The sequence below is a fragment of the Periplaneta americana genome, chromosome 16 (genome assembly GCF_040183065.1).
Source record: "Periplaneta americana isolate PAMFEO1 chromosome 16, P.americana_PAMFEO1_priV1, whole genome shotgun sequence".
Lineage (NCBI taxonomy): Eukaryota > Metazoa > Arthropoda > Insecta > Blattodea > Blattidae > Periplaneta > Periplaneta americana.
The window spans coordinates 24,209,764-24,236,158 of NC_091132.1; the positions used below are offsets into that span (position 1 = coordinate 24,209,764).

At 35.3% G+C, this 26,395-nt stretch overlaps 2 protein-coding genes and 1 non-coding gene across 7 annotated transcripts in view; 2 read left to right on the forward strand and 1 right to left on the reverse strand.

Annotated features, from left to right (window-relative positions):
* Positions 1–11,943, reverse strand: part of Prps (phosphoribosyl pyrophosphate synthetase) — a 58,645-nt gene extending 46,702 nt beyond the window's left edge. For 4 of the 5 annotated variants that reach the window (XM_069848970.1, XM_069848969.1, XM_069848966.1 and 1 more), the window contains exons 1-2: positions 5,376–5,406; positions 4,975–5,182 (exon numbers count right to left, since the gene is read on the reverse strand). In XM_069848970.1, the coding sequence (XP_069705071.1) occupies positions 4,975–5,182; positions 5,376–5,391 (224 nt within the window). In that variant the 5' untranslated portion in view covers positions 5,392–5,406. Of the gene's footprint in view, positions 1–4,974; positions 5,183–5,375; positions 5,407–11,821 lie in introns of those variants that run through there. The other variant, XM_069848968.1, reaches the window with a different exon arrangement.
* Positions 5,480–25,157, forward strand: Ubc4 (ubiquitin conjugating enzyme 4). The gene is made up of 5 exons (XM_069848974.1): positions 5,480–5,735; positions 13,900–14,052; positions 16,392–16,474; positions 19,185–19,348; positions 20,748–25,157. The coding sequence occupies exons 1-5, from the start codon at positions 5,673–5,675 to the stop codon at positions 20,882–20,884; spliced, it is 600 nt and encodes a 199-aa protein (XP_069705075.1). The 5' UTR covers positions 5,480–5,672; the 3' UTR covers positions 20,885–25,157.
* On the forward strand, positions 19,537–19,610 carry TRNAS-GCU (transfer RNA serine (anticodon GCU)). The gene has a single exon. It is a non-coding gene; the product is annotated as a tRNA-Ser (tRNA).
* Positions 25,158–26,395: the final 1,238 nt, after the last annotated feature.

Here is a 26,395-nt window from a genome sequence, read left to right on the forward strand (position 1 = left end):
TTTGGGGACAATTTTGATCCCTAGGGCCCCAAAAATTTTTAATTTTATTTTTAATTCGGGTATAGAAATGTTTCAAAAATAATATTCTCCATTTCTATCACACTGAATTTTTCAAAATATTTAAAAATATCGAAGACATTCCAAAAAAGAAGAAGAAAAAAAAAAGAAACAATGTACACTATATAATGTACATCAGGCCTGAAGGGGTTAAAAAAACTTTGGAATATAAGAGTGAAAGAAGGTAAAACTGAAATAGGACGAAAGTGATGTAATATGAAGAAAATTAATTTTGTTTGTTTCACGTTCCCAACTTCCACCCCACCCTCATTTTTAAGTTTTTCCTAAAAATCCAGCACTCTTAAGATATCTACTAATCTTCTAGCTTTCTTTTTCCGCTGATAAGAGTATTTTCCAGATCTTGTCCCGGTGAAGTCAGTGTCGTCTAGTAGTATAAAACCAGACTTGTGTTCAGAAGTTGTTCTTGGACATAGGCTAATTAAATTATCTAGTTGTTTTTTTCCGAGGCTTTCTCCAGCTGTAAGGTCAATGTTAGGCACTCCTATGACGAATCCTGACTTCTTGCCAAATACCATCTCGTTATCACCATTCCACAGACATTAGATACCGCACAATTGAAACAATGTCTTTAAATAACAGTACAGACGGTACAAAGTAGTTAGCTAAATAACCGAATTAAAAGTGACAAGTGTAAAGTTGTTTAGCATAATCTCTCGTGTAGGTAATATAAAATCATGAACCCTACTTCTCTTGGCTCAAAGGTATCCTCACCTATTCATACAACAAAGTCTGCACTGTGGCACAATTAAACTTACTTTTAGTTCTGCAGCAAGGCTTGATACTGAAGGACTTTGATAAATTAATATTATATTGTTAACTAACACTGATTTATTGGCAATAAGACCATTAACTCTCTTTTCTCCAATATTTCTCGCTGAAGGGGCTTCTGATCCATTTCTTCCTGAAGACTGCATAATGGACAAAGTGGGGAAGAAATAATTCCAATTTTGTTCAAGTGCTTTGACAAAATCATGCCTTGTCATTAATCAAAAGGATGCAACCGCACTCTTTCTTGGATACTCTAGAGTTATATTTTGTTGTATGCTGAGATACTTCCATCTTTTATTAGGCTTACTTAAAATTTCGCAGAAATGATACAGTATGATATTCATTAATTCATAGGACAGATCTTTCACTGCAAACCTAGCATTCTCCAATCTTTCCTATTTTCTGTCTTCCTCTTACTCTCCGCATATGATACATATATCTTAATGTCGTCTATCATCTGGTATCTTCTTTTGCCCCGAATTCTTCTCCCGTTCCTTCCAGTGCATCCTTCAGTAGGCAGTTTCTTCTCAACCAGTGACCAAGGCAATTCCTTTTCCTCTTTCTGATCAGTTTCAGCATCATTCTTTTTCACCCACTCTTTCCAAGACAGCTTCATTTCTTATTCTAACTGTCCATTTCACACGCTCCATCCTTCTCCATATCCACATTTCAAATGCTTCTAGTCGTTTCTCTTCACTTAGTCGTAATGCCCATGTTTCTGCTGCATATAATGCTACACTCTACACAAAGCACTTCACTAGTTTTTTCCTTAGTTCTTCCTCCAGAGGTCTGCAGAAGATGCTCGTTTTTCTATTAAAAGCTTCCTTTGCCTTGCTATCCTCCTTTTGACTTCCTGGCAGCAGCTCATGTTACTGCTTATAGTACACCCCAAGTATTTGAAGCTGTCCACTTACTCTACTGCCTCATTTAGAATTCGCAAGCTTACCTTCCTTACTTTTCTTCCTATAACCATGGTCTTCGTCTTGTTGGAATTTATCTTCATTCCATACTGCTCACAGCTGTCATTTAGCTTCAGTAGCATCTCCCTTAGTATCATCTCTTCTGCTAACAACGCCATATCATCAACAAATCTTATGCACTTTATTCTTCTTCCTCCTATATACGTCTGGAATGTTTTACAGTGGAAAGATTCATCATGCCAGGCTTGAAGTTTTTCTTTGGAAAGGTAAATGCAGTAGCTTTGTTGCTTTTCCGCACACCACTCTCTCTTTCGCATCTTAAAAGATCCCAGGGGGGCCCAGCATGGAGATGAGCGTGGATTTGACTAATTAGGCCCTCCAGACTTCACCAAAATTCACCGCAAGTGTTAAACATCAGTTCTATCAGTTCTGATCAGAGACTGGGAAATCCCAATTAGCCTTTGCCTCCCATATGATATTATATCTTGATACTTTAAGCTGATTAATCTTTTAACTGTTGGAAATGATAAAGTTGACATGGGATTTTGTAAGATATTACTTCCCTTCTTAGTAAGACTGACAGCAGCTTCATTACCCGATAATTCAGAGTGTGCCAGTACCATCGAAAAAGTATTCATTTTGTTACGCTTTATCAGATGGTGTATAATTTAAAAAAATCAGTTATTTTTTTTTACTTTTAGGTGACAGAACGGCTGTTACAGCAGTAATAGCTGCTTTAGAATCACTGAACATAATAGCTTGTTGAAAATAGATCTGGTACAACAGATTTTGAAGTGTCGAACAGAGGGCTTCAACTTCTCCATCAAAATCTATAGCTCCATAACTTAAGCATTTATAAAACGAGAAAAGTGGACATGTGGCACCAACACCTGATCCATTCCATTCTGGTTGGACAATAGGGATCAATCAGTAAAAATATGAAGCCATTCTTTGTTAAAGGGAACCTACCATGAATAGTTTCAAATCCTAGCAATTTTAGGACATCTTTTGGAGTGTCACTTTTCTTGGTACCTTCAATAAGGTCCAGGTATTAATTACTTTCTTTCTATTGCTCGTGTACAGTTAGTTTTATGAATTAGATTTCCTTTACTTGTTGGGAGATTGATTCTTTTCTTAATTTCATGTACTTTAGAGAGAAAGCTTTCCTGAGATTTGTCAACTATGAAGCTTCTTATCTCCCAATTACTAAATGAAACTGATCAAAGGTCATATGGACCAGCTAACCAACGGCAGATGTGTTCCTCCAAATAGTTTGAGGTGATATAAAAACATGGTGTCCACATTAAAATGGATATAGTTTTGCTACATCACTCTCCAAATTAACACAGTGTCTCTTCATCATCATGCCCACAATGATTGACTGGCCGTGTGCCCTGTGAGAGGCCGCACTTCTGCCGCTAAGATGGCATGTATGCTGATGCAGCAATAGGGGGTTCCACGTTAAGAAAAAGGGATTGAGCATATGGGACTCGGTTAAACGAGCGTTGAGCGACTTCCGCCGATTTTGGAATAGATTCCGACGCACTTAGGTTAGGTTAGGTTTTTATTATCCTGTCAAGATGAAGGTGAAAGCGATTGAGTGTGATTTTTGTTTTCTATGTTGGCAGTTCGAGTGCGTCGGTGTCTATTCCAAAATCGGAGGAAGTCGCTCAACGCTCGTTTCACCTGGGGCTCTTCCATCAAATGACCAGTTTCCACAGAAACATCTACCTACCACATACCTAGCTTCTACAATGTACTAAGCAAAACCTATAAAACCAGTACTTTTTTCTTAACATTGAATACTCTAAAGTCAAGACCATCCCCATTCATATCAACACTACGACGTTTATAAATAAAACAGTTTATTTGTAACTTGGCCTCTAGCAGTATTCATTTAGCCGAGATGGAGAACAGATCATTTCGTCATGGTATACAGATATTTATTAAGGGAAAGTATTTACATATACAACACGTACATGAAGAATAGAAAATAGTGTGCTTCAACAAGGCGAAAACTTTCTTATATATGTTTCACGCTTTACATTCTTTACACATATACTTTTTTCTGAAGTCCTGGTGAAATTCCTATATTTTTCATGTTAATTTATTTCGCTTACTGGTATGAGTTTTTTACACTTAAATTATACGATGTATTTTAAACCCCAGGATATACGAAACGTCTACGTTCTAAATAAATTTTGCTCGAAATTAGGTTTGCTGTGAAAATACAGTAGAGGCCCATGTGTTCCTCCAGGAAATTCGTGAGAATGTAATACAAAATTGTTGTCTATTATCAAAAACTATAAAGAGCATTAAGACAGTTGAGGAAAAGCTCTGTAATACAAAATATTCTAGGAAGAGCTAATGAAAATTGTACCTTCATCAACAGCTGCTGAATACAGTAAGAGAAAGCAGACGAATTCGTCATAGTAGAGGGAATTAAAAGTTACTCCGGTAATTGTGGAGATTCACTCCACCATCGATTTTCGAACTTTTTTTTCTCAAAAGCCCCAATTCTTACCCTCTTTTTCAAAATAACTTTGAAGAAAAAAAAAAGAGTAGCGAGATGACCTAACCTAACCTTAGTTGAAATCGATGGTGGAGTGAATCTCCTTGTCAGATTGATACCCAAGTCGAATAGAGGGATTTTGAGAAAAAAAAATCGAAAATAGATGGTCGAGTGGAGTTCCACAATTACCGTTAGTCCTGCAGTGATCCTGCAGAAAAATTAGATTCCAGGAATCGGAGTTACAAGAAAAAAAAATGTTCATATTTACATCAATCAACAAAGACGCATTTTCTTATCTATACAAAGAAATGTTTTATATAGGCCTACGTAGCTACACAGATTAATAGTACTATAGACTGGTAAAATATTATAAATAATTGAATATATAGCCCTTCATTTATCCATAACTTGGCATCCTATTATATTTCTGGGTAATATAAACTATGTAGCCATGAACTTGGCATCGCCGACAATTTAACCCTTAGGCTATACACTTCATTAGTGCGACCACGCTATACGTATTCTAGTAGTTTTCTTGTTACTCCAATGGCTATAATACACAAACAATCTGTGTACTTTAACACTATCATCAATAACATTGATAATTAAAACTTGCATAGTAAATCATGTACTACTGAACATATTTACTTTAAAATCTAATGTTCCCGAATCGCATGCTACTGCTTAGGTACTTACCATGTTTCCAAATTGCTGAATTTTTTAGTAACGACTTTTCCCAAGTCAATGCCCAACCGATCAACAATTCGTTGAGCAAGGTCCGGGTGAGATGTACCGCTGAAAACCTTAATATTTGGCATCCTACTTCGGAGAAAAGAACTCGGCTTTTCCAAGTTAGCCCGAATCAAAGTCTTCGCACGCACTGGGTCTGACAAGACGGGCATTACTGCAAAAACATATTACACAACCAATCACATTACAGCGGAAAAAGGTTGTTACATCACATCCTGATGAACGTATTCTATTGAAGATAGGGGCATGGTTTACTGATGAGAGAGTAATGTTTAAATTAATGTCATAAAGTTACTTAGATACAATAATTTCATGAAATATATAACAATATATATGTAATAGTTAACCATCTGCGCATTTCATTATCCCGTATGATATTTAGAATTATCAATACTGATAAGTATTATACGTGAATAGGCAAATGTTATCCAATGGACTTTGTTCACAAAGTTGGCAAGACCGAACATGCAGTAATGGAAAGATTGTGGTAGTGAATTAAACTGCAGCAATAGAAACTTCGAAACTTGTGGTAATGGTTAGGTTTTAAAAGAAAATAATCGTTGTTACATGGAAACGTGCTATAATTTGAATGTTTTTTTAACTAATTGAACAATGCATTAGATTATTTGCTAACTGCTAGAATCATGGCGAATATTGCTGCACAGAGAATCAAGAGAGAGTTTAAGGAAGTCATTAAAAGTGAAGAGGTAGGGTTCACTAATCATATTGAATTATAAGTATTTACTTTAATTCCCAATGTAAGTGACTTGTCACTACGAAAAATAATTTCCACGTGCAGTTATCAGGAGTTAGCAATTGCTCTATGTTGTAAAAATTTGGATACGGCATTAAAACATGGTCGAGGTTTTAACAGGTGACATTACTAAGAAATTTTAATTCCCTGTACAATAATAATATTTACATTATGACGGTGCTGTTATTAGATAGTGTTTTCAATCAAACTAAACATGTGACTACCATATCTAGAAATTATCATTCCTTAAGAAATTAATGGTAGGCTAATGTTTCTTAAGAATCCACACAGACTAGATCTCTACTAACCATTTTGCTGTACTGATTGTCATGTTTGTCAAACTAATGTTCGACTTCCCTAATGTTAATTTCATGCATTAACCTCAAATAATCATACGTTATGAACGAGTTACGTTTTTGTTGCATGTTTAAAAGGTTGTGGCTATTTTTTTTTAAATAAACACTGTGTAGAATTGATCTTCAGATAGAATTTAGTAATGTCATGAAATGACTATTTCTTTTTCACCTTAATACATTGGACAGACTCTTTGAGTATTTTCTTTTTTAGTTACAGGTACAGTTGCCAGTTTTACAACATCTTATAAACGTATTATTTATTTTGTAAGACAGTATTCTGTCATAATTGGTATCGGTATGTATAAGGATGGATTTCATCTCATCTTTGCCAGTTGTGACTGAAAATATTGTTTCTATAGAATGTCATTTTGCTTTGTCCATGGAATGTTCGTAATTTCAAGACATGCATGAATTTTCAGTAATTTTAAGCCAAGGTACTCACATATCCTAGTAACAATTAAACATTATTAGTAGATCTAAGTCAATTTGTGGTTTATAATCACACCATAAATTTCTGACGTAATCATAATGATTGTTTTTATTTAAATAATAAAATGTTTTTATGCATAATATATTATTTTCCTACTGCCAAAGAAAGAAAGAAAGGAAGCTCAAATTTTTTAAGACTTAGGCCATATAAGCTAGTTTATGGGTAGGATCATTGGGATCTGGTTTACTGTACGATGTCGTATACTGAGTTTATGAAATTTTATATTTGCTAGATTGATTGGCTTCTGTGTTTGTCAAAAGTACTTGTTAGCTAATATTTCAGTAAGTCAAACATAATATTCATATTTATTCTTCATTGTTTCTTTTCTTGACTTATTAACACACTCGTGAAAGATGTGAAAAGAATTTATTTATTATTATCAATAAGAGAATGTGTTGTACTGCTTAAATGTGTCGTTTTTTAAACAACTATGTCCATTGTCTCTGCCAAAATATTAAATTAGAGACAAACTAGTAGGTAGGCCTATTCGTTTGCTGAAGCCTGTACGTTTTTTTGCATAATTTGTATCAGCTCGGGAAGGGAGTCGAAATTAATTCCCTTGCATGGAGATAATTATAACGAACTACGGCCAAATATTTTTTTTTTTTCGCACTTAGAAAAATATGATTTATAAAGACTGGTAATTACTGCGACAATTTTAATTAAGAACCTTTTAATAATTATGTTATAATCTATACACTTATAGGCCTACATAATATGAATCAGTTATTTCAAAAACTGGACTTCTCTACTTTTTGGAATTTTTGAGTTAATGGTTGTTATGTATGTCAAAGGATGAATCTATCATTTTAAGCAGAAATCATACTTCTCCAGCTCTCATAAAGCCTTCATATGCTATAGCAACTTTAAATTTTGTGCAGAAACCGGACCTTTCCAGGAGATGTCCGCTTTCAGTGCTTATTACTTATAAGCCTCAGTATAATGTCCATGAAGAAATATGTTGAATGCATCATACTGTCAAGTAATGCTGAAAAGTTTTAAGTCAAAATGATAGAATTAAGTAACATTCTTAACTTTAATAATCGGTGGCCGACATTTTACAGAAAAAATTATCTGCCACTTCAGCTCCAAGACCGGAAAATTCCCTGAGATCAGGAAGTATTGTTCTGTGTGTTAAAATCTATGAAATTTAATTATGACAATGTGGACAGTAGCATTGTAGTTGCTGAGGAGTATATAGATGGACTTCTTTATCATTTCAAGTTAGAATTACACCACTTACCTACATCACTATCTACTACAAAGGCCTACCCACAAGGAAATGTACCAATAAATTTTCAGAAACTAAAAGACCTAGAACAGATACTCTGTTACATTCCAAAGGAATACAATGATTTTTATAATGCTATATTAAAATGGCCAACTAGAGACGTTGAGATAGGAGATAGTGATGATGAATATGATGGGTAAAGCAGGAAGGATGTTTCTATATCTAAAATTTATTTGAAATTGTATAATTTGTTCAAAGTCGGTAATTGTAATTCAATTTGCCATGTTTCTTGAGTAAAAGAAGTTGAAAATCAACATAAAATAAGGCGTAATTAATATTTTTTGTGGTAAAATTATGATATTTTGCAGAAAGCAGACTTCTCCACAGAGATTAAGAGCGTATATATTTGGAACTATGAATTCAAATTTATTATTTTTGTAGGTAGTAATTCAAAATAATGCTGCTAAAATACTGAAAGTCCAGTATGATTATTTACTAGCATAAACATATTTTGTTGAATATCTCAAAATAGTACATAGCAGAGAAGTCCGGTTTCTGAAATAACCGATTCATATAATAAGCACTGTACTGTTCATGTAGGAACTCGTCAATTTTAACGTATTGAAATACTTAATACAAATACTTGCTATACTCTGGTGCATGTTTAAGTTTATATTTTAGGGCTAACTGTCCCATGTAACTGTAATGAATGTATGGTAGACATTTCTGAGCTATGAAGATTCAGATCTTTAATGCTTTACTCCCATTATTTAAATATTCTTTTATAATTCATTGCTATTTAACGTAGTATTTATTAGTGACTGAATATATCAGAATTCCGGGAGAGGACAGCAGACGCCACGAAAGCCATATATAGGATAAAGAACATTGCATCACTATCTCTAAAGACAGCCACCAGCCTTTTCGACACGGCAATATCCCCAATAGCCACGTATGGACTGGATTTAATATGGGAAAAGCTGACAGTCAATGACTTAGAACGCATTGAGAAAGTGAAAGCACGGTTCCTAAAGTGTGCCCTCAGAGTGGGAAAGTATGCACCATCAAGATTAGCATACGAATTGGCCAAGGAAACTTTTTGCATAGAAGATCTAAGACTCAATCTGCCATCTACTGGAGCCAGCACCAACTTACTGGATCGAAGAAGAGCGAAGAGAGCGGAGATAGATATCGACTTCTACGGGACGACTGCAATGATTGACCGCAACTGGACCAGAGAGAATCAGGAGCAGAGACATACCATTACAAGACTAGCCATACACGGCTTTCATCACAAAATATGCAGAAATAAGACATTCCATACCCCGAACGCCGAATGCGTGTGTGAGTTGTGTGGGCAGAGATGCAAACAATATCACATCACAGAGTGCCGTGCAAGAACAAAATCGATCTCTGAATACAGCGAAGAATAACTAATACCCATTCGGGTGATCCTTTCATCATATATTATAATATATCAGAATTACGTTTTAATGGTCTATATAAATAACAAAACTAGCAGAAATTAAGTTATAAGGAAATTACTAATTGTAAACAAGACAATATAATTGCATCATGACTTAATGAAGACTGTTTCTTCATAGATTTATTTCAGTCCGAAACACTTGGGCCTAACTTGTATTTACATCCTTGAAAAAATGTTGAAGTAGTCTTTTAAGTTAATTTCTGGAACAAGTGCACAATACTGGAGTCGCCAGTTTTTCATATATGTCAGGTATGCATAACCATGTTCCACCGAATTCCTACAACAGCATCAGAGATTACTGTTAAATGATGTAATGCTGCTAGTGTGATGGGAGTATTCAAATAAAAAAATACGAATTATTCGATTCTTAAGTTCTCGAGATATATCTCGAATCGTGAACAAGTATTAATACACTCGTGATGTAGTTACTGTAAGAAGTTAAGAATGAGAACCAAAAGAAACAGTATAGTAGATAAGGAAGTTCTCGAGAACACCGATTGCTTGTCAATTGTAAACATTCGACTAACCTCGCGGTAGTTGTGTGCAATAAAGACATGCTTCAGCTCATTCCTCTCTCTTTCTTTCTCTTCTGTAATTACGGAACTCAGGACTACGTATAATATAGGCTACACAACATCTTTATCAGAAGTTGCAGATAGCTACAGAATATGATTAGAATAAAAAAAAATACAAACTTCTGTGCTTGCACAATACACTGCTGTCACTACTATCGTTATTGCTGTTATGCTGGATGTTGGGTAAGAGAACCGAGAAGCGAGAACCTGCTAGTGAGTAATCAAATCATTATTCGAATTATAAAAGTATTCGAGAACTTTATTCGAATCTTAATGTTATTCGAGAACAGATTATTCGATTCTTAAAATTGTTTGATTTTGCAGATCACTAGTAGGCCTATGTTTGTTAACTCCACTCCCTTGGACGAATTTTTTATTGTCTATATCATTCCCACTATATTTTCAGTGTATTAATTTTAAATATAACATATATGAAGGGATGAGAATGAGACAGTCCAAAGCCACACTTTTAACAAAAATGGTTTTTTGTGTGAGTTCATTTCTTACACATATGAGGAAGCTACTAGTAAAATATTGTAAAAATTACTCAACAAATGACATAAGTATACGCCGAAGACAATATGATATCACACCTAAAAGCATTGGACTCTGAATCTTTGATACGCTCTCCTGTAAAATTTTGTCTGTGTGGCTTAGGACTATATCATTCTCACCCCTTTATATGTTAAAGAGAATAAAATTTATTTTACGTTATGCATAAACTTTTTGACATATGCTAGTTATGCATAAACTCAAGTGTCTTACAAGATTGAGAAATTAAAGAGTGGGCAATAAAAACTCATCTCCTTTGTCTTCTACCCATTTCCTCTCATTTTCTCTTTCTCTTCTCACTTTCTCCCACATTCATTGCACCTTTATATCAATACATATACATTTTAATTTTACTTATCATATTGGAATCGCTGGAAATCAATCCAGAAACCTTCTGCTTAGCAGTCTCTTATCGTAACCATTAGACGACAACATCATTGTAAATTCGGTATTAAAATTATTTACAAGATATAGCGGGCGGACTTCTGAACAGGGGGAGCGGCATTTCTCCTAAGGTTAGAGCCCAGTTTAGGTGTGTGTATATTAATCGAAAGTTAGGGGCTAGAAAATATTGAGAATAGGATGCATGTTTATATGACATTTTTTCGATTAATACACACACACTTAAACTGGGCTCTAACCGTAGGGGAAATGCCGCTGCCCCTGTTCAGAAGCACGCCCGACATAGCTACTATCGATAATGTAGGCCTATTACAACAGTCAATAAAAATTTATTAATTCAGATAATACAGAAATGATTTAAATTTAAATTTTATTAATTATATCCATATAGGTTTACTACAGAAATGTTATTATTACTTCAAAACTTCACATTGACAGTACTACAGTACGAATGAAGACAGCGAATAAGATGTGAGGTGATATATGTTATATATTGGCATACGGTATTAATATCTCTTCTACCTGCAGAAACGATATCCATTCATATATGATACTGTGGGGGAGGGGGGCTTTAGCACTCTACAACCCCCTATACCTTCGCCATAACCCTTCTATATTATGCCTAAACCATCAAAAACCGATGTAATGCTTAAAAAAAACATAGATATAAGTATTAGTATTAACAGTAATGCCTACAAGATGTATGAGTAGCCCAAAAGTAATATATTTGAATAGCTGGCGACTTCTACACAATTACCATTGTGCACTTAAGCCTAATTTTTAAATAGATTAACTTTAATTAATAGCCAGCAGTCAATTTACGCTTTCCTTATGTGGATTTATGTTCCTAATTCTTAGAAGAAAATGCTTGAATTCTATACCAACTTCGTTTGTAGGACTACATTCTGTGACTCACTACCAAACTGCTGTCAGTAAAAATAACTTACAGATACTCATCTCAGATGTTGCTAGTTAACTTCAGTTTGAAAATGATTTATGGTGTCTAGTTGTCAGATCAGAGATTTATCTTGAATGGTTGCAGAAGAATAGTGCTGATTTTTATGTGACCTTTTTCCTAGTTCTACCCTAACGTTATTTTTTTCTCTAATGTGAAGGTAACAGAGCTGTATCGTACTTACCGTTTACACCACTAATGACTTCATAATAATGAATGACAAATTTATATAAAGTTTGTAGGATTATCTTTTATTTTATTTTTTTTTTTTTTCAGAATAGTATTGGTTGAAATTAAAGTGTTAAAATTGGTATTGTGGATTTAGAGATTCCTATCACGACTTATGTTGCAAGGGGTCACAGAGCACATATGATGCCAATGACGTACAGTGTTTGACTATCTTGATGATGAAAGCAAAGTACATTTCACAAAATAAGTGACGTCAAGATTGTTGTTTTAATTTTATGCCTTTTTATCCTTCGTCACACTGAGTCAACGTTGGCTTGATGAAATGCAAAAGAAAAATAATGTTGCAATGTGTTCCAGTTCACTTAACTGATAAACGTCTATGTTACTATGTGGCAGTAGTTTGGCCTATGTAGATTTCTGCATTAGGATTATTCCAAAGTTCTAGGTGTGACGTATTTGATCACATTCCAGCCTCTTTTTAACCATTGCAGATGATAAATGAAATGAGAGGGAGGTGGAGTTGGTGGAAGGATAGAGGGGAAATGGGAGTATCCCAAGAAGAACCCTCTGCAACATCTGTTTTGTCCCTCACAAATTCTTTCACGATCTGGCCAGGGATCGAACCTGGATCATCTGGATGGAAGACCAGACCAGTGCTTGAGCCACAGATGTGGCAAATGTCTTGCAAATGAATGCAGTTCATGAAAACTTTGTCCGATAAAAGATTTGTATAAATCAAGTCCTACCTTATGCAGTATCTAATTAATGTATTGTGTTGTACTTGTACTTACTTACTTATTGGCTTTTAAGGAACCCGGAGGTTCATTGCCGCCCTCACATAAGCCCGCCATTGATCCCTATCCTGAGCAAGATTAATCCAGTCTCTACCATCATATCCCACCTCCCTCAAATCCATTTTAATATTATCTTCCCATCTACGTCTCGGCCTCCCCAAAGGTCTTTTTCCCGCTGGCCTCCCAACTAACACTCTATATGCATGGATTCGTAACAAGCTGTTTTTTTACGGTGATGGGTTGTTAGCCCTTCGCCCAATCCCCAAGCTGGAGGACCACCCCTTATCGGCTGTCCACGACTGCTTATTCAATATATTCGCAGCTACCCTCCATATCTGGAGGCCGTATTGGTTCTAATTGTAGATTCTGGAACTTCTGCTATTCAGTGTGTTGGAAAGAAGTACTTTACGTGAAAACACTTTCTACAGGACAAATGGTTTCAGGCAGGGATAAACCAAATTTTACAATTTTAGCAGTGTTTCTGAATGACAATTGAAGGGAGCAAATGTCTTGACCACCAGTAACCTTCCATCTCAGAAGCAGTCATATAGTTAGTTATTATTGCAGCCAAGCATTTGTATTATCTTTGTGTTAAATTGCATAATGTATTACAACACAGGTACAAGAATTCTTATATTGCCCACGTCTAAAAGCAAAAAATGGGTCTTCCTTTTATGAATTTTCCAACAAAACGAGACTAATAGCCATCCCAACAAGAACTGTTGGGATACCAGGACAGAAAATCCAGAAACAGGTCAGCTGGTCATATTAGATTTTGTTTCCTCCGCCAGCAGTGAAAAAAGTCAAAGCTTCACCTTTTCTGATTACAATTTTTAGTAGGCCTACATTCTTAAAACTTAATTTTTTAATGGTATTTGAGCGTGTTATTCGAACCATAAACACTTACATGTTACTATATTGAGATTAATATTGTCCATCCTAGATAATATAACATTTCTGACAGCTGCACTGCACGTGGTGCTGGTTGGTGCTTATTGGTAACACTGCAGAGAAGTCATACTGTAATTTAGTTCACATTGCCGATGTACTTACTGACAAGAATTGAAGTTGAAATTGTTTGTTACAGGTTGCAAAGTGTGCTATAAAAGTAGAACTCGTGAATGATAACTATACGGAATTGAAAGGAGAAATAGCTGGTCCTCCAGAAACACCATACGAAGGAGGGACTTTTGTGCTGGAAATAAAAGTACCAGAAACATATCCATTTAATCCACCAAAGGTAATGTCAGTCACTTAAGTCATGATTGTATATGGCAGTGTTATTGATTAATCTTGAATCTATAATACATTTCTTGTTTTCTTTTTTACCAGTAATCAGCCTTCTGATTTTAAACTATTTGTTTTCTGGCATCTCAATATGAAGTTGTCATATACTTCTCTTCTCGAGATATATTTAGTAGTTTTGTTGCATTTTATATCTAATGGTCCACATCTGTGGAGTAACGGTCAGCATGTCTGGCCACGAAACCAGGTGGCCCAGGTTCGAATCCTGGTTGGGGCAAGTTACCTGGGTGAGGTTTTCTCCGGGGTTTTCCCTCAACCCAATACGAGCAAACGGTGGGTAACTTTCGGTGCTGGACCCTGGTCTCATTTCACCGGTATTGTCACCTTCATTTCATTCAGAAGCTAAATAACCCGCAATGTTGATACAGCGTCATAAAATAACCCAATAAAATAAATATATCTAATGTACAGTCTTAGAAAAAAGTTTTGCTGCACAGGTACGTTTTGAGTCCCAGAAATGATGCAGTGTGCATGCTCAGAGGACGAGCAACCTGGTTCACAAGAGAAGGACTAGTTGAGTAACAAAATTAGTTTTGTCTCGTATGTCTGATCATGTGCACTGCCTCCTTTCTGGGACTTGTAAAGTATCTGTGCAACAAAGCTTTTTTCTAAGACTGTACATTGTACAATAGAGGTCTGCACAGTTCAGGTCAAGCCTGCAGACCTATGCCCGACTCGGCCCTTGAGCTAGGCTCGGGTTGAAATTCACTTACGGTTATCAGGTTCAGGTGAGGCTCAGGCTTTAAAGAAACGAAATATTTTCTTTTTTGCCCCTGTGAATTATATATTTATTAAAAAATAATACGAAGATTTTAATGCATGCACTGTTAGATGTCCATCTGGTACCCATCCAGAACAGTAGACTACCAGTATCATAAGTAATTGTTTAGTTCGATTCTGTATTTCGTAATGGCATTTGTCTCATCTCTATTCTGTTATAAACACAGAGCACTGTATATTTGTTTTGCCTGGGAGAGTAGGAGATTACCCTTTTTCATGCTTCTGCTGGAGTGATCTCTTTTGCAGCTGTACCTGACTCATGTGGCCTCTAGCATCTGCTTTATCTGCTAGTCTTTGGGTTTTGGGTCGAGCTTGGGTTGACAATTATTATAAACTAATCTCTGGTTTCGGATTGGTTCAGCTCAGCTGGGCCTAAAAATTTCGGCCCGTGCAGGTCTCTAATGTACAGTAATCTCCCTCACGTGGAATACTTTCTGAAATCTACCACAGATAGGCTATACAAAACCTTCGATAATAGCGAACTCAATAAATAAGTTTTTTTTTATAACATATATACCTATGATATAGTTTAATTTGACAATTTACAAACAATAAGGCATACGAGAAGCAAATAATAATACTGTAATAATAATAATAATAATAATAAATACATTGTACATTATTAATTATTACACTTTTGAACACACACTTGCCATTTAGATTTTCTATAAAATTCATCAGATGAAGATGCTAAATTCCATAAAAAAGTCTCTGAGGTTAACAGTAGATAAGGTGGGATTACTTTAGTTATAAAATGTGTAATAGATATTAATAAATTATACATCTTGATTACACAACTTTTAACACTCTATCACTTCGGAATATGTCTTATAAGATTTTCTTGTGTTAAATTCTATCGTACCTGGTTTACATGTTATGGATGACCCATAATAGGTCGAAACATGTAAACCAGGGACGATAGAATTTAACACAAGAAAGTCTTACAGTACATATTCCAAATTAATAAATTGTAGCATATTTTGTTTTTGAGGCCAGGATATAAAATATTAATTTCTGTTATGAAGATAAATTTTAAATATCTTCGTAGTGTATTCTGTTTCACATGTAACAAGGTTGAGAGATATATTAAATCATCATATTGTTATATTATTTACATATTTCTTTATTCAAGTCGTTCATGTATCCATTGATTTAATCCTACTAGTTTGCCTGCCCATTTATTGCATTCACTATGATGAACAGAATTTAATCATTGAGTCCAAATTGCTGCTTTAGATTTGCATACCTATTCTTGATTTAGACACTTTTAACACTTGTATATCACTAATGATAATACGTTAGAAGTTTTTAATTTAACAAGGTGGTGCAAAGATATACAGATTCAGTAAGCATAGATGCTAGCGTTACATAAGGATTAAGAAAATTCTAATTTATTCCAAATTCGACTTCAAGTTACGTAGAACATAATGATTAAGTATATATGTGTATAAAATAATTGCATTATGTGACATGTTTGTCTTTTTATATGCACAGGTACGGTTTATAACCAAAATATGGCATCCCAATATTTCTTCTGTGACAGGGGCAATATGTTTAGATATCCTCAAAGACCAATGGTAAGTATATTTGTGTTACATGGACTTATAATAATATAATAACTCGTATATTTGCCAAGAAATAGGTTTTGCTCAGGCCTATTACTGTTACAGCTTTGTTGCGCCTCCAAAGTCCACTGTGTGTTTTTAAACAGGTTTTTCATGAGAAAGAAAAAAGTTTTATCACTTTTAATTCCCTTGATTTTCAAAGCTACTTTCGGTATCATTTCAATCATTACATGAAAAATGGTGAAATTATGCTGAAAGTAGCTTTAAAAATCGAAGGAATTGAAAGTGATGTTTTTTTCTCCTGAAAAATCTGTTTAAATGCACATACTGGATTTTGGAGGCACACCAACGATGGATCGAATACAGCTGCTGAGGAAGTAGTGTGTGTGTTTCTCCTGGATCAAGCTTGGAAGGTTTTGTTTTGTGTCGTGTGGACACATTGGGCGTGCAGTAGTGTCACTTTTAAGGTGAAATGCTGCAAAGCCTGAAGGTCATGGATTTTCTCCATTGATCTGTAACAGAAATTATTACCAGGAGTATTTCTTTGGGAATAAAGGCAGCAGACCCATAGAACTGATATTCCTACTGCTATTAATGCCGGTTGTCTGTACAGATGGGAGCCTTAACCTCCTGCCACCCTGTGGGCTTCTTGGCCTATAAAAGGGATGACTTTACTAGTATGGACACACAACACATGCTGAAGGGACGTCAAGGTTAGAGCATTAGTATATAGCTGACTTCCATTCATTGCAGTTCATGTTAGTTCGTGGCAATGCAGTACACATTGGAACAGAAAATATTCATTTGTGATATGTATGTTACAATGATATTATACAGAAAGTGTCATACTATGTTTATACGGAAATAATTACAATATGCTGCATATCTACAGAAATATCCTGGCATTTAACAACCACCTGATTCATCAATTCAGAGTTTAGTGGAAATAGTGAGAGAAACCGGCTCATTGTAAAATAAAATAAGGTGCATAAGTCATGTTCTGACATAGGCTATAGGCTAGAATAGTTTCTCACGAAATTAAGAAAATTAATTCAACAAGCAGGTTTAGCCAAGACTCAGCTTGGAAAGTGACGAAATTGTTAAAATTAAAGCCTTATGAGACAACAGTCATTCATAAATTGAATGAAATGGACCATGTGCCATATTATGTGAAGTCTAGCATGTGTCTAGAAATATGTATTAGAGAGGATGGTCTACAATTCTAGCACTTATTATTGATAAGACAATAAATTATATATGTAATGTAACATGCCATTAGGAGTTCCGAATCCATTTCTTGGTTTGAGTTGCACAATGGGCAGTTAGGGGACTGATATATTCCAATTCTATGCAGGTGTTTGGCCAAACAATCATGGCCTGTTGCCAATCTAAATGCAGCTACAGACGATTTTCGTGGTAAATCGGGAATTAACTGTGGATTTTGATGCAGAGAGTTCCATTTTTTCCCTTGAGATTGTGTTATCAAATTTTGTTTGTTGAAGTCTAAGTATGTAGATTTAATAAATCTTTTCACAGAGTAATACGTAGATTTAGTAACAGGTCTGTAAGTAGCAGTGCTGCCCTTCTTTGCTAAAGCATCCGCATTCTCTTTTCCCAGGATTCCACAATGTTCCTAATGTAAGTCTATGTATAAGTCGTGAGATTTTATTGTCGAAAATTCATGTGCTGAATCGCCTCTTGGCAGGCTGTTTTTTTTATTGGTTTATTTTACGACGTTTTATCAGCTGTGATGTCTAGCATCTGAGTGAGATGTAGGTGATAATGCCAGTGAAATGAATCCAGGATCCAGTGCCGAAAGGTACCTAGCATTTGTTCTTAATGGGTCGAAGAAAAACCCTGGAAAAAACATCAACCAGGTAACTTGTCCCAACCACGATTTGAACCCTGGCCCACTTATTTCATGGTCAGACATGCTAACCATTACTCCACAGCAGTGGACAGTAGACTGTTATTTATCCATATCAATTGTCAAATAGCACCAACACAACTTCCTGACACTGCTGGAAATATATCTTCATTGACACTCAATGTGAGGGCGGTCTGCTATCAGCTCTGTGCGACGCGACTTTTAACCTTGATCATAACATTTACTCTTGTTTATTTAATAATTCCTAGGTTTTTCGAGTTTCCATTATGAAATTTTAAGTGATCAGATAAGAATGTGTTTATCTCACCGTAAAGAAAAAAAAACATAGTGGGGAAAAAAATATTAAATTTGAAAATATCAATATTAGTTTATTTTATAGTCAATTTTAATACATATACAAAGTGAAAATCCTTAATAACGTAACAAAAACTTGAAATACGTTATTGCATTGGCACAGCTTTTGTGTCGATATCACAAAGCATATTATTTTCAGTGTATTTTTAACAATAACCTACATGTTAATCCCCCACATATTTCAGCCATTATTGCAGTTAAACCATTGATGATATGAATTTCATATTAGGTTGTTTAATTGTTTCCTATTAAAACATTCGTATATTAAAATACTAAACATATCCGGAACTTTACTTTTTAGAACTTTAAATTTTATATGGAATGACTCTTTCTTCACATAACAGTGTGTGAATTTGCCGAAAGAAATATAGAGTCACTGTAAAAGTTGTTGTTGATGATGATGATGATGGTGATGATGACAACAATCATGTTGATGATAATGGCTTTGACAAAAGCGTAACTTTTGTGTTTTTCTTTTAGGGCGGCAGCAATGACTTTGCGTACAGTTCTGCTCTCTCTACAAGCATTGCTGGCTGCTGCAGAACCGGATGATCCACAAGACGCTGTTGTGGCTAAACAATTCAAGGAAAACCAGGATATGTTCAGACAAACAGCTCGCCATTGGACGTTCATCTATGCAGGAGGTAAAATCATGTTTCTTGGCCTAATATTACAATAACAAACTTTGCAAGCTACATTCGTTACTGGAGGTACGTTAACAGAAAGCCACAATTTAAGTCACACAGCATTTGTGTGCACTCATAGTTGAGTTCTGGCATCTTGTCAGCTCATTTGAGTCGTGAGGAAAAATTGTGACAGTGTTGTGTATGGTTCCAGGGGTAGCTCAGTCGGTAGAGCGTTCGCGCGCTAAGCGAAGGGTCCCGGGATCGATACCCGGCCCCGGAACAATTTTTCCTTGAAATTATTCAAACTTTGCAAGCCTTTACTTATGAAGTGCATGCTATGGGCGACCTTTGTGAGTGGAGTGGGAGTGTTGGTTCTGATATGTGTGGGTGAGTGTGTGTTCGTGAATTGATTTATTGCACGTGCTTGAATGGTTATGTGTGTGTATGCACAAGGTGTACCATATTTACATGAAGATAATATTCACTCCAAGAATATGCCTTCAAGAAGGCTTCAGGACTTGGGTAACTTTTCAGATATTTGGGGCACAATGGGTCCAGTTAAGTGGCTTACATGCACAGGACAAAAACAGCCCAACCCATTTCAGTTCATTCATTCATGTGTCAAATTTGCGACAACCATTTTTTAATCATTGCATTTTAAAATCCATGCTTCATATTAGAAGGAATGTCTTGAAGTTAATTTGAGTTTACTTGTCTGTATTAATGCAGTGTTTCTTATTCAAGTACTTGCCCACTAGGGTTGCCAACTTTTTTTGAAGAAAATACGGGACATTAAGAAATTGACAAAATTTTACATAGAAAAGTGGCAAATTATTCAGTTCAGTTACTAAAAGCATTTTCGACAGTTAGGCTTAAATTAAGAGTATTTTGAGAGAGATCTTGTCTCGTGTAATAGTTGAAGTCAATGCCAGTTTGCAGCTCTGCTTTGAATTAGATGTGTCATACTCCTGTTTCAAACATCTGTCCAATTATTGTTCATCAGATAAAACATCCTCTTTGTATGAGCATTACTACTTGGTATGCTTAGAACAGAGCTAGCCAGTTTTTCCAAAATTATAATATTAATATAATGTTTGATTTTAAACAGGTGAGTAGTAAAACCCATTTCCGGCAAGCATTACCTTCCAAAAAGACTGTACATTTCAATGCGTCTCTTGAATAACAGAATTCATCATTCACGGCAAAATCAAATGTTTAGAATAATGATGTTTACATTGCATATATAAGGGAGAAAATTGCTGGAAGAGAAGAAAAATACGGGATCGGGGAGACTGTTAAAAATTAGAGGCAAATATGGGAGATCCCGGGAAATACAGGAGGTTGGCAACCCTACTGCCCACCCATCCTTCCTCCTCATGAAATAACTGCGACATAATAATTTGCATCTTGTTTTCAGGTCCTCATAAAAATTCTGATTTTGATTTGAAAATTCGAAGACTCACAGATATGGGAATTGAGGATCATCAAGCAAGAGTAGCACTATCTTCATACAACTGGGATTTGGAAAGAGCCACAGAGCAACTTTTTAGTTAGTTAAATCTATAAATAAGTTAGCTTATGGTTGTAATCAGGGAGTTAAGTCATACTGGTTTCATGCTGCCATTTTACTATTCCACTATCCAAACTGCTTTTGTATTTTTTTTATTGAAAAGTTCATAATTATATTATAGTGATTTATTCGAATGATTTATTATAATTTAAAATTGAAGGTATCAATTGATTTCACATGTCTATATTGTAAATTAAGAATCCAAACACTCAAAATTGTACATTGATAAGGCGATGTATTTAATATACATAATAGTAGTGTGAATCTTCTACTTGGATTAATTACAGCACATTTTGAATCCGTAGGAGGATTTATAGGGTGCTATGGTATATATGTGAATACTTTTGGAATGCAGTATACCACGTTCATAAATGTCTTCGAGTTGTGTAACCCAAATAAATAATTGATATCTTTTATTGTATAGCATTCTTTGGATCTTTATTTCAACAGTTTTGGATGTGTTGTGAATGAAGTGATTTCCAGCAACATACTGTATTTGATACGCAGGTGTCAAATCCGTATTTGATGAGGAAGCAAGTGTTTTATCCAGTAATGGTATGATTACTTAATGTATTAGCATACCGGTGTAAAATGGATGCTGTGTTGTGATGACCAGTGAACCATTGATTACTACTTTATTTAATATACGTGGAACATATCCACATCTACTGTGCATCTCAGTTACAACCAGTGCTGTGATTATCAATAAGGATAGGCAGACAAGTACATATTGTTTCTACAGATAAACTATCAAGTTGGACAAATATACTGCACTTTTCTTTCATTCATAAGCTACAGGCAACAGACTTCTGGTACATGAAGGTATAATTAAAATCAACATAAAACAAAAATTGTATTAGGAATAATAAATAATATAAAAATAATGTAAGTGTGGTTCAAATTACAATTTTTGTTCTATTTTCACTTTATGCATTTTATAATATTTCTATGTTTCATTCATTTAGGTAGTAAATCCATGCCTTGAAAGAATATTTAGGTCGACCTTAACATATTTCTCTAAACACAGAATACCATCAATATTGATCACCAAGTTATATGCCTTTGAGGGTCCAATTTATTCTTAAATAACGTTTTAATTTTCATAAATTGCAGATAGCAATATTAAATATAACTGTACACTCTTCTTTGACTAATGCAAAAAATACGTTCCTTGCTAGCTGAATTTTCACTAGATTTATTGATTTTTGCTAAGAGTACAGTGTCCGAAAGGAGCTTAAACATCTGTTAGAATTTTAAATAATTAAATCACATCACCAGAATAATACTTCTAATGTCTTTATTGTATGAATGTTTAAGACCTACTACATAAGCATACAGAAATGCTGTGGTTGAAATGCATCTGGCTTTTACAGAAGCTAATTTGGCTCACATATACTTACAGAAAATAAAATAACAATACTGTACCAGCACTTCTTGACTGTCACGGTTATCTGAACAATTGGTGGTCAAAATTCTTTCTATAGCATTATGACTGCTTGTGCCAGAAATGTGTCATACTACACATGATAGGTGCACCTGGTAATTGCACTGTTACAATAAGGACTTAAAAATGTTCCATGTTTGAGAACTAGAAGTTCACTGTTAGAATATTAGGAGTAGGAAAGCAAAAGATAGATGCTGGGCAGAAATAGGCTCAAAAGTGTAATCGTAACTGGGATGAAATGTTCAACAAAGAAAAGAATTTAGGAAGACAGGTCCCACTATTCTAACAATATATTTCTAATAGTCCTTTAACTTGGGGAGGGGAGGGGGTTAATACTGTAGGGTAGCTCCCTGCTTTTTGGAAAAAATTGAAATGCTAAAAAGGCCAATAATAAAAGATTGGAGGTGACTAGAGGGTGTTATTGGCATAATGGAAGTGAGAGAATTACATTGTGGTAACTGGGAAATGAATGAAGAAAATTGCATTTGTTTAAAAATTGAGTACAAGATGATGTATTTATATTTAAAAGATGCATACACATCTTCTGAGAGTGACTACAGTTTCAAAATCACAGTTCCATGAAATTGTCATCTCTGACTGACATGTGACTCATTGTGATGGTGACTGATGTGTGACAACTCCAGATAATTGCATGTCGGAAGATTAACTTGAAGCAGAACATAACTGAGATCTAAGTAATTTTCGTTCCACTCAAAATGGTTAATGTCAGCAGCACTTTGATACTCAAGCTGCACTACACTCTCACACTTGCTTTATTTTTCCACCAATGATTCACCTAATCATTCATAAACATTCGTGGGCGAATATACGAGCCTACACATCGCAGTAACACAGCTCAGAGCATGTTTGATATACTTGCCACACTAATCAGCTATTATTGTTATAAGATATGGCATTGGTATATCAATTTGCAGAAGAGTGATAAACATTTGTTGGTTCGAGATGAGGAACAGTCACAGTCACCAAGAATTGTCCAAACACAAAAATCACAATGTGTCAAAATCGCTATTACCCGTCACAGCGATTTTTCCGGAGCTGTAACAACAAAACACTGTTATACCCCACCTCCACTCGAAAAAAAAAAGTAGGTGAATAAATGTTCGTAATGAAATTGTTGAATTTTGACGTCCATTCTTGTTTTGAGAAAGCCAAGTGATATATATGGCGTCCACACCTGTGGAGCAATGGTTAGAAAAGTCCGGCCACGAAACCAGGTGACCCGGGTTTGAATCCTGGTCGGGGCTAGTTACCTGGTTGAGGTTTTTTCCCCTTAACCCAATATGAGAAAATGCTGGGTAACTTATCGGTGCTGGACCCCGGACTCATTTCACCAGCATTATCACCTTCATCTCATTCAGACACTAAATAACCTAAGATGTTGATACATTGTCGTAAAATAACCTACTAAAAAAAAAAAAGACATATATGGCAGCAGAATTAAGCTTACATTAGCACATTGTGCACCCTACATGCAATGATTCTTCAAGTATGATGTGTTGTCTGGGTGACATTTGTGAACCCAATGCTGACAGGTGGGCCATCATATAAGTCCTAACATAGTCGGGTCTCATTCCCAGAGGAGTACTTGATAAGCCTCAGTGTCTGAAGCCTCATGCCCTTTTTATATTAAGATTGGGAACCTGTACTATCCTCAGGACTTCTCCATCTATTTGTAATTTTTGAAGCTAATGTCCACACCTGTGGAGTAACGGTCAATGCATCTGGCTGCGAAACCAGGTGGCCCGGGTTCGAATTCCGGTCGGGGCAAGTTACCTGGTTGAGGTTCTTTCCGGGGTTTTCCCTCAACCCAATACGAGCAAATGCTGGGTAACTTTCGGTGCTGGACCCTGGACTCATTTCACCGGCATTATCACCTTAATATCATTCAGACGCTAAATAACCTAGATGTTGATACAGCATCGTAAAATAACCGAATAAAATAAATAAATTGAAGCTAATACTTGAAATAAGGGAAGGTGTAGAGTGTCGGTAGAATGAAAGTGGGAAATGGGAGTCCCCAAGAAATATCTCTACATCTGCTTTATCCATAATAAATTCCATCACGACCTGGCTGGGGATAGAACCCAGGCCAACACTAGTGCTGAACCACAGACATGGATGAAATACAGACAAGAGAAATGCTATACATCATTGTTATACATATTTTTAAGTACCACATCATTTTGCTTGCTCATGTAGTATAGATCTAAATACATAACTTGCCAGGTACATACCAAATTATTTGTATTAACTCAAAAAAGGTCCTTGTTGATGAAACTGAAGTAAAAAGAAATGTTAATGGTTTGTGTTTATAAAAGATTTTTATTTACAGAAAACAAAGTGCTCAAAAACTTTTATTTTTGACATGATTTTGAAGCATTACACCAGAACCTGGAGTGTGTGACGAAATCTTTCAAAATGGCAAAATAGGTGTGACGTATGAAGAGGACATGGCGTCATTTTAATACATGTGTAAAATACATTTTTACTTCGGATTTGTACATCTGAATGGCTGCTTTATTGCCTAAAGTATAATTTTTCATTCCTTTGTGAAGTTTAATAGAAGTTATGATGTCCCATTCTTTAGTCTAAGCCTATGATTAAAAGCTTACAGATCTTTGAGGAAAAACTGCAGCTTAGAATGAATATCTTTTAGTGTGGTAGTGGGAAACGAAGAGGAAAAAAAAAAAAAAACTGATTTACAAAATGTTCTTTTAAAGAAGCGTAATATATAACAGGCAGAAATTTTACATTTGTATCCAATGAATATATAAGTCTTCTGTTAAACATAATTATGGCGTTTTATTCAATTCCCTAATGCACAATCAAAACCTTCAAATCTTTTATTTTTATACTTATATAGAGAATATTTCTTTCTGGACATGCCATGTAGACTCAGGTGTTTGAATTCCTATGCCATCCTGATGTTCATTGCTCTTACATGTTATTATGTACAGTATGGCATTAAGTGCCTTATGGGGTTGGTTTTTTTAATTTTTATTTAATGCCCGCTATTACTTTTATAAAGAAGGATTCAGAAAACGTGCAGATACATAGGATGAATTGGGGTAAGTGTTTATTTTGTACTGTATTTCTATTTCTATCTGTCAAAAGTTATTTATCTGCGAATTTCTCTAAAACGTTAATTCCTGAAGAATATTCTGATATTTCAACCCTTCAGACCCAACCGCACAAACAAAGATAAACATTTTAGGATGCACAGTAGTCACGTGAAATACAGTTTAATTTAGCTGAAGTGCTTGATTGTCTAAGGATATTCTGTTTATGTTGATGCTAAAAGGTTTCATTTCAGTGTGATATTGTGTTCTGTTTATTTTGTGTAACGAAAAAAAGGAAAGAAAAATTAAGTATTCCGACAGTTGAGAAATGCAATATACATTTTTTAGTACTTTCTGTCAGAATTGTGAATGAAAAATAGCTCCACATGTCAAGTGTATTGTCAGGTGTAGTGAGTGGATGCCAAGATTTCTCAAGTTTGATTCCGAACTGTACAGAGAGCAATAAGCAAAGGAAAGTGTTCTGTTAAACCGAGTGATAGTGTGACATTTCATTCATCGGGCAATCACCACCAATGCAAAGCACCAGTGTGTGATATTGTTAGAAGTAGCAGAAAGCTTGTCTCTCTCAGTGTCACAACAGCAACAACAGTGTTTTTCCTGCATGCAGAATTTTGTCTTCGTTCGTGCAGTTGGGTATTTTAAACACTTGTTTTCTATTTTTCTATACAATATAATTGACTTTATAAATATTTTTGCTGCCAAGAAGTTCCTTTGAAAGTTCTGGTATATTCCATACTTTACCCCAAATATCTCGGTGGTTAGTATAAATGTATATTATAAAGATTTAGGGGCTGTATTCATAGACATTCTTAGCGCGGGCTTCTGGTGGATGATAGCGAACTAATGTTTTTCGTATTCATAAACAAGTGTTAGCGATACGATATGAATCCCGTACAAGTAACCAGTCGAGTCCACACCTGTGGAGTAACGGTCAGCACATCTGGCCCCGA

Excerpts from the sequence above, each read along its gene's own strand:
- Ubc4 (XM_069848974.1), top strand. The coding sequence starts at position 5,673 with ATGGCGAATATTGCTGCACAGAGAATCAAGAGAGAGTTTAAGGAAGTC. Across the intron at positions 5,736-13,899 it reads AAGTCATTAAAAGTGAAGAG|GTTGCAAAGTGTGCTATAAA; the intron begins GTAGGGTTCACT and ends TGTTTGTTACAG. Across the intron at positions 16,475-19,184 it reads GATATCCTCAAAGACCAATG|GGCGGCAGCAATGACTTTGC; the intron begins GTAAGTATATTT and ends TTTTTCTTTTAG.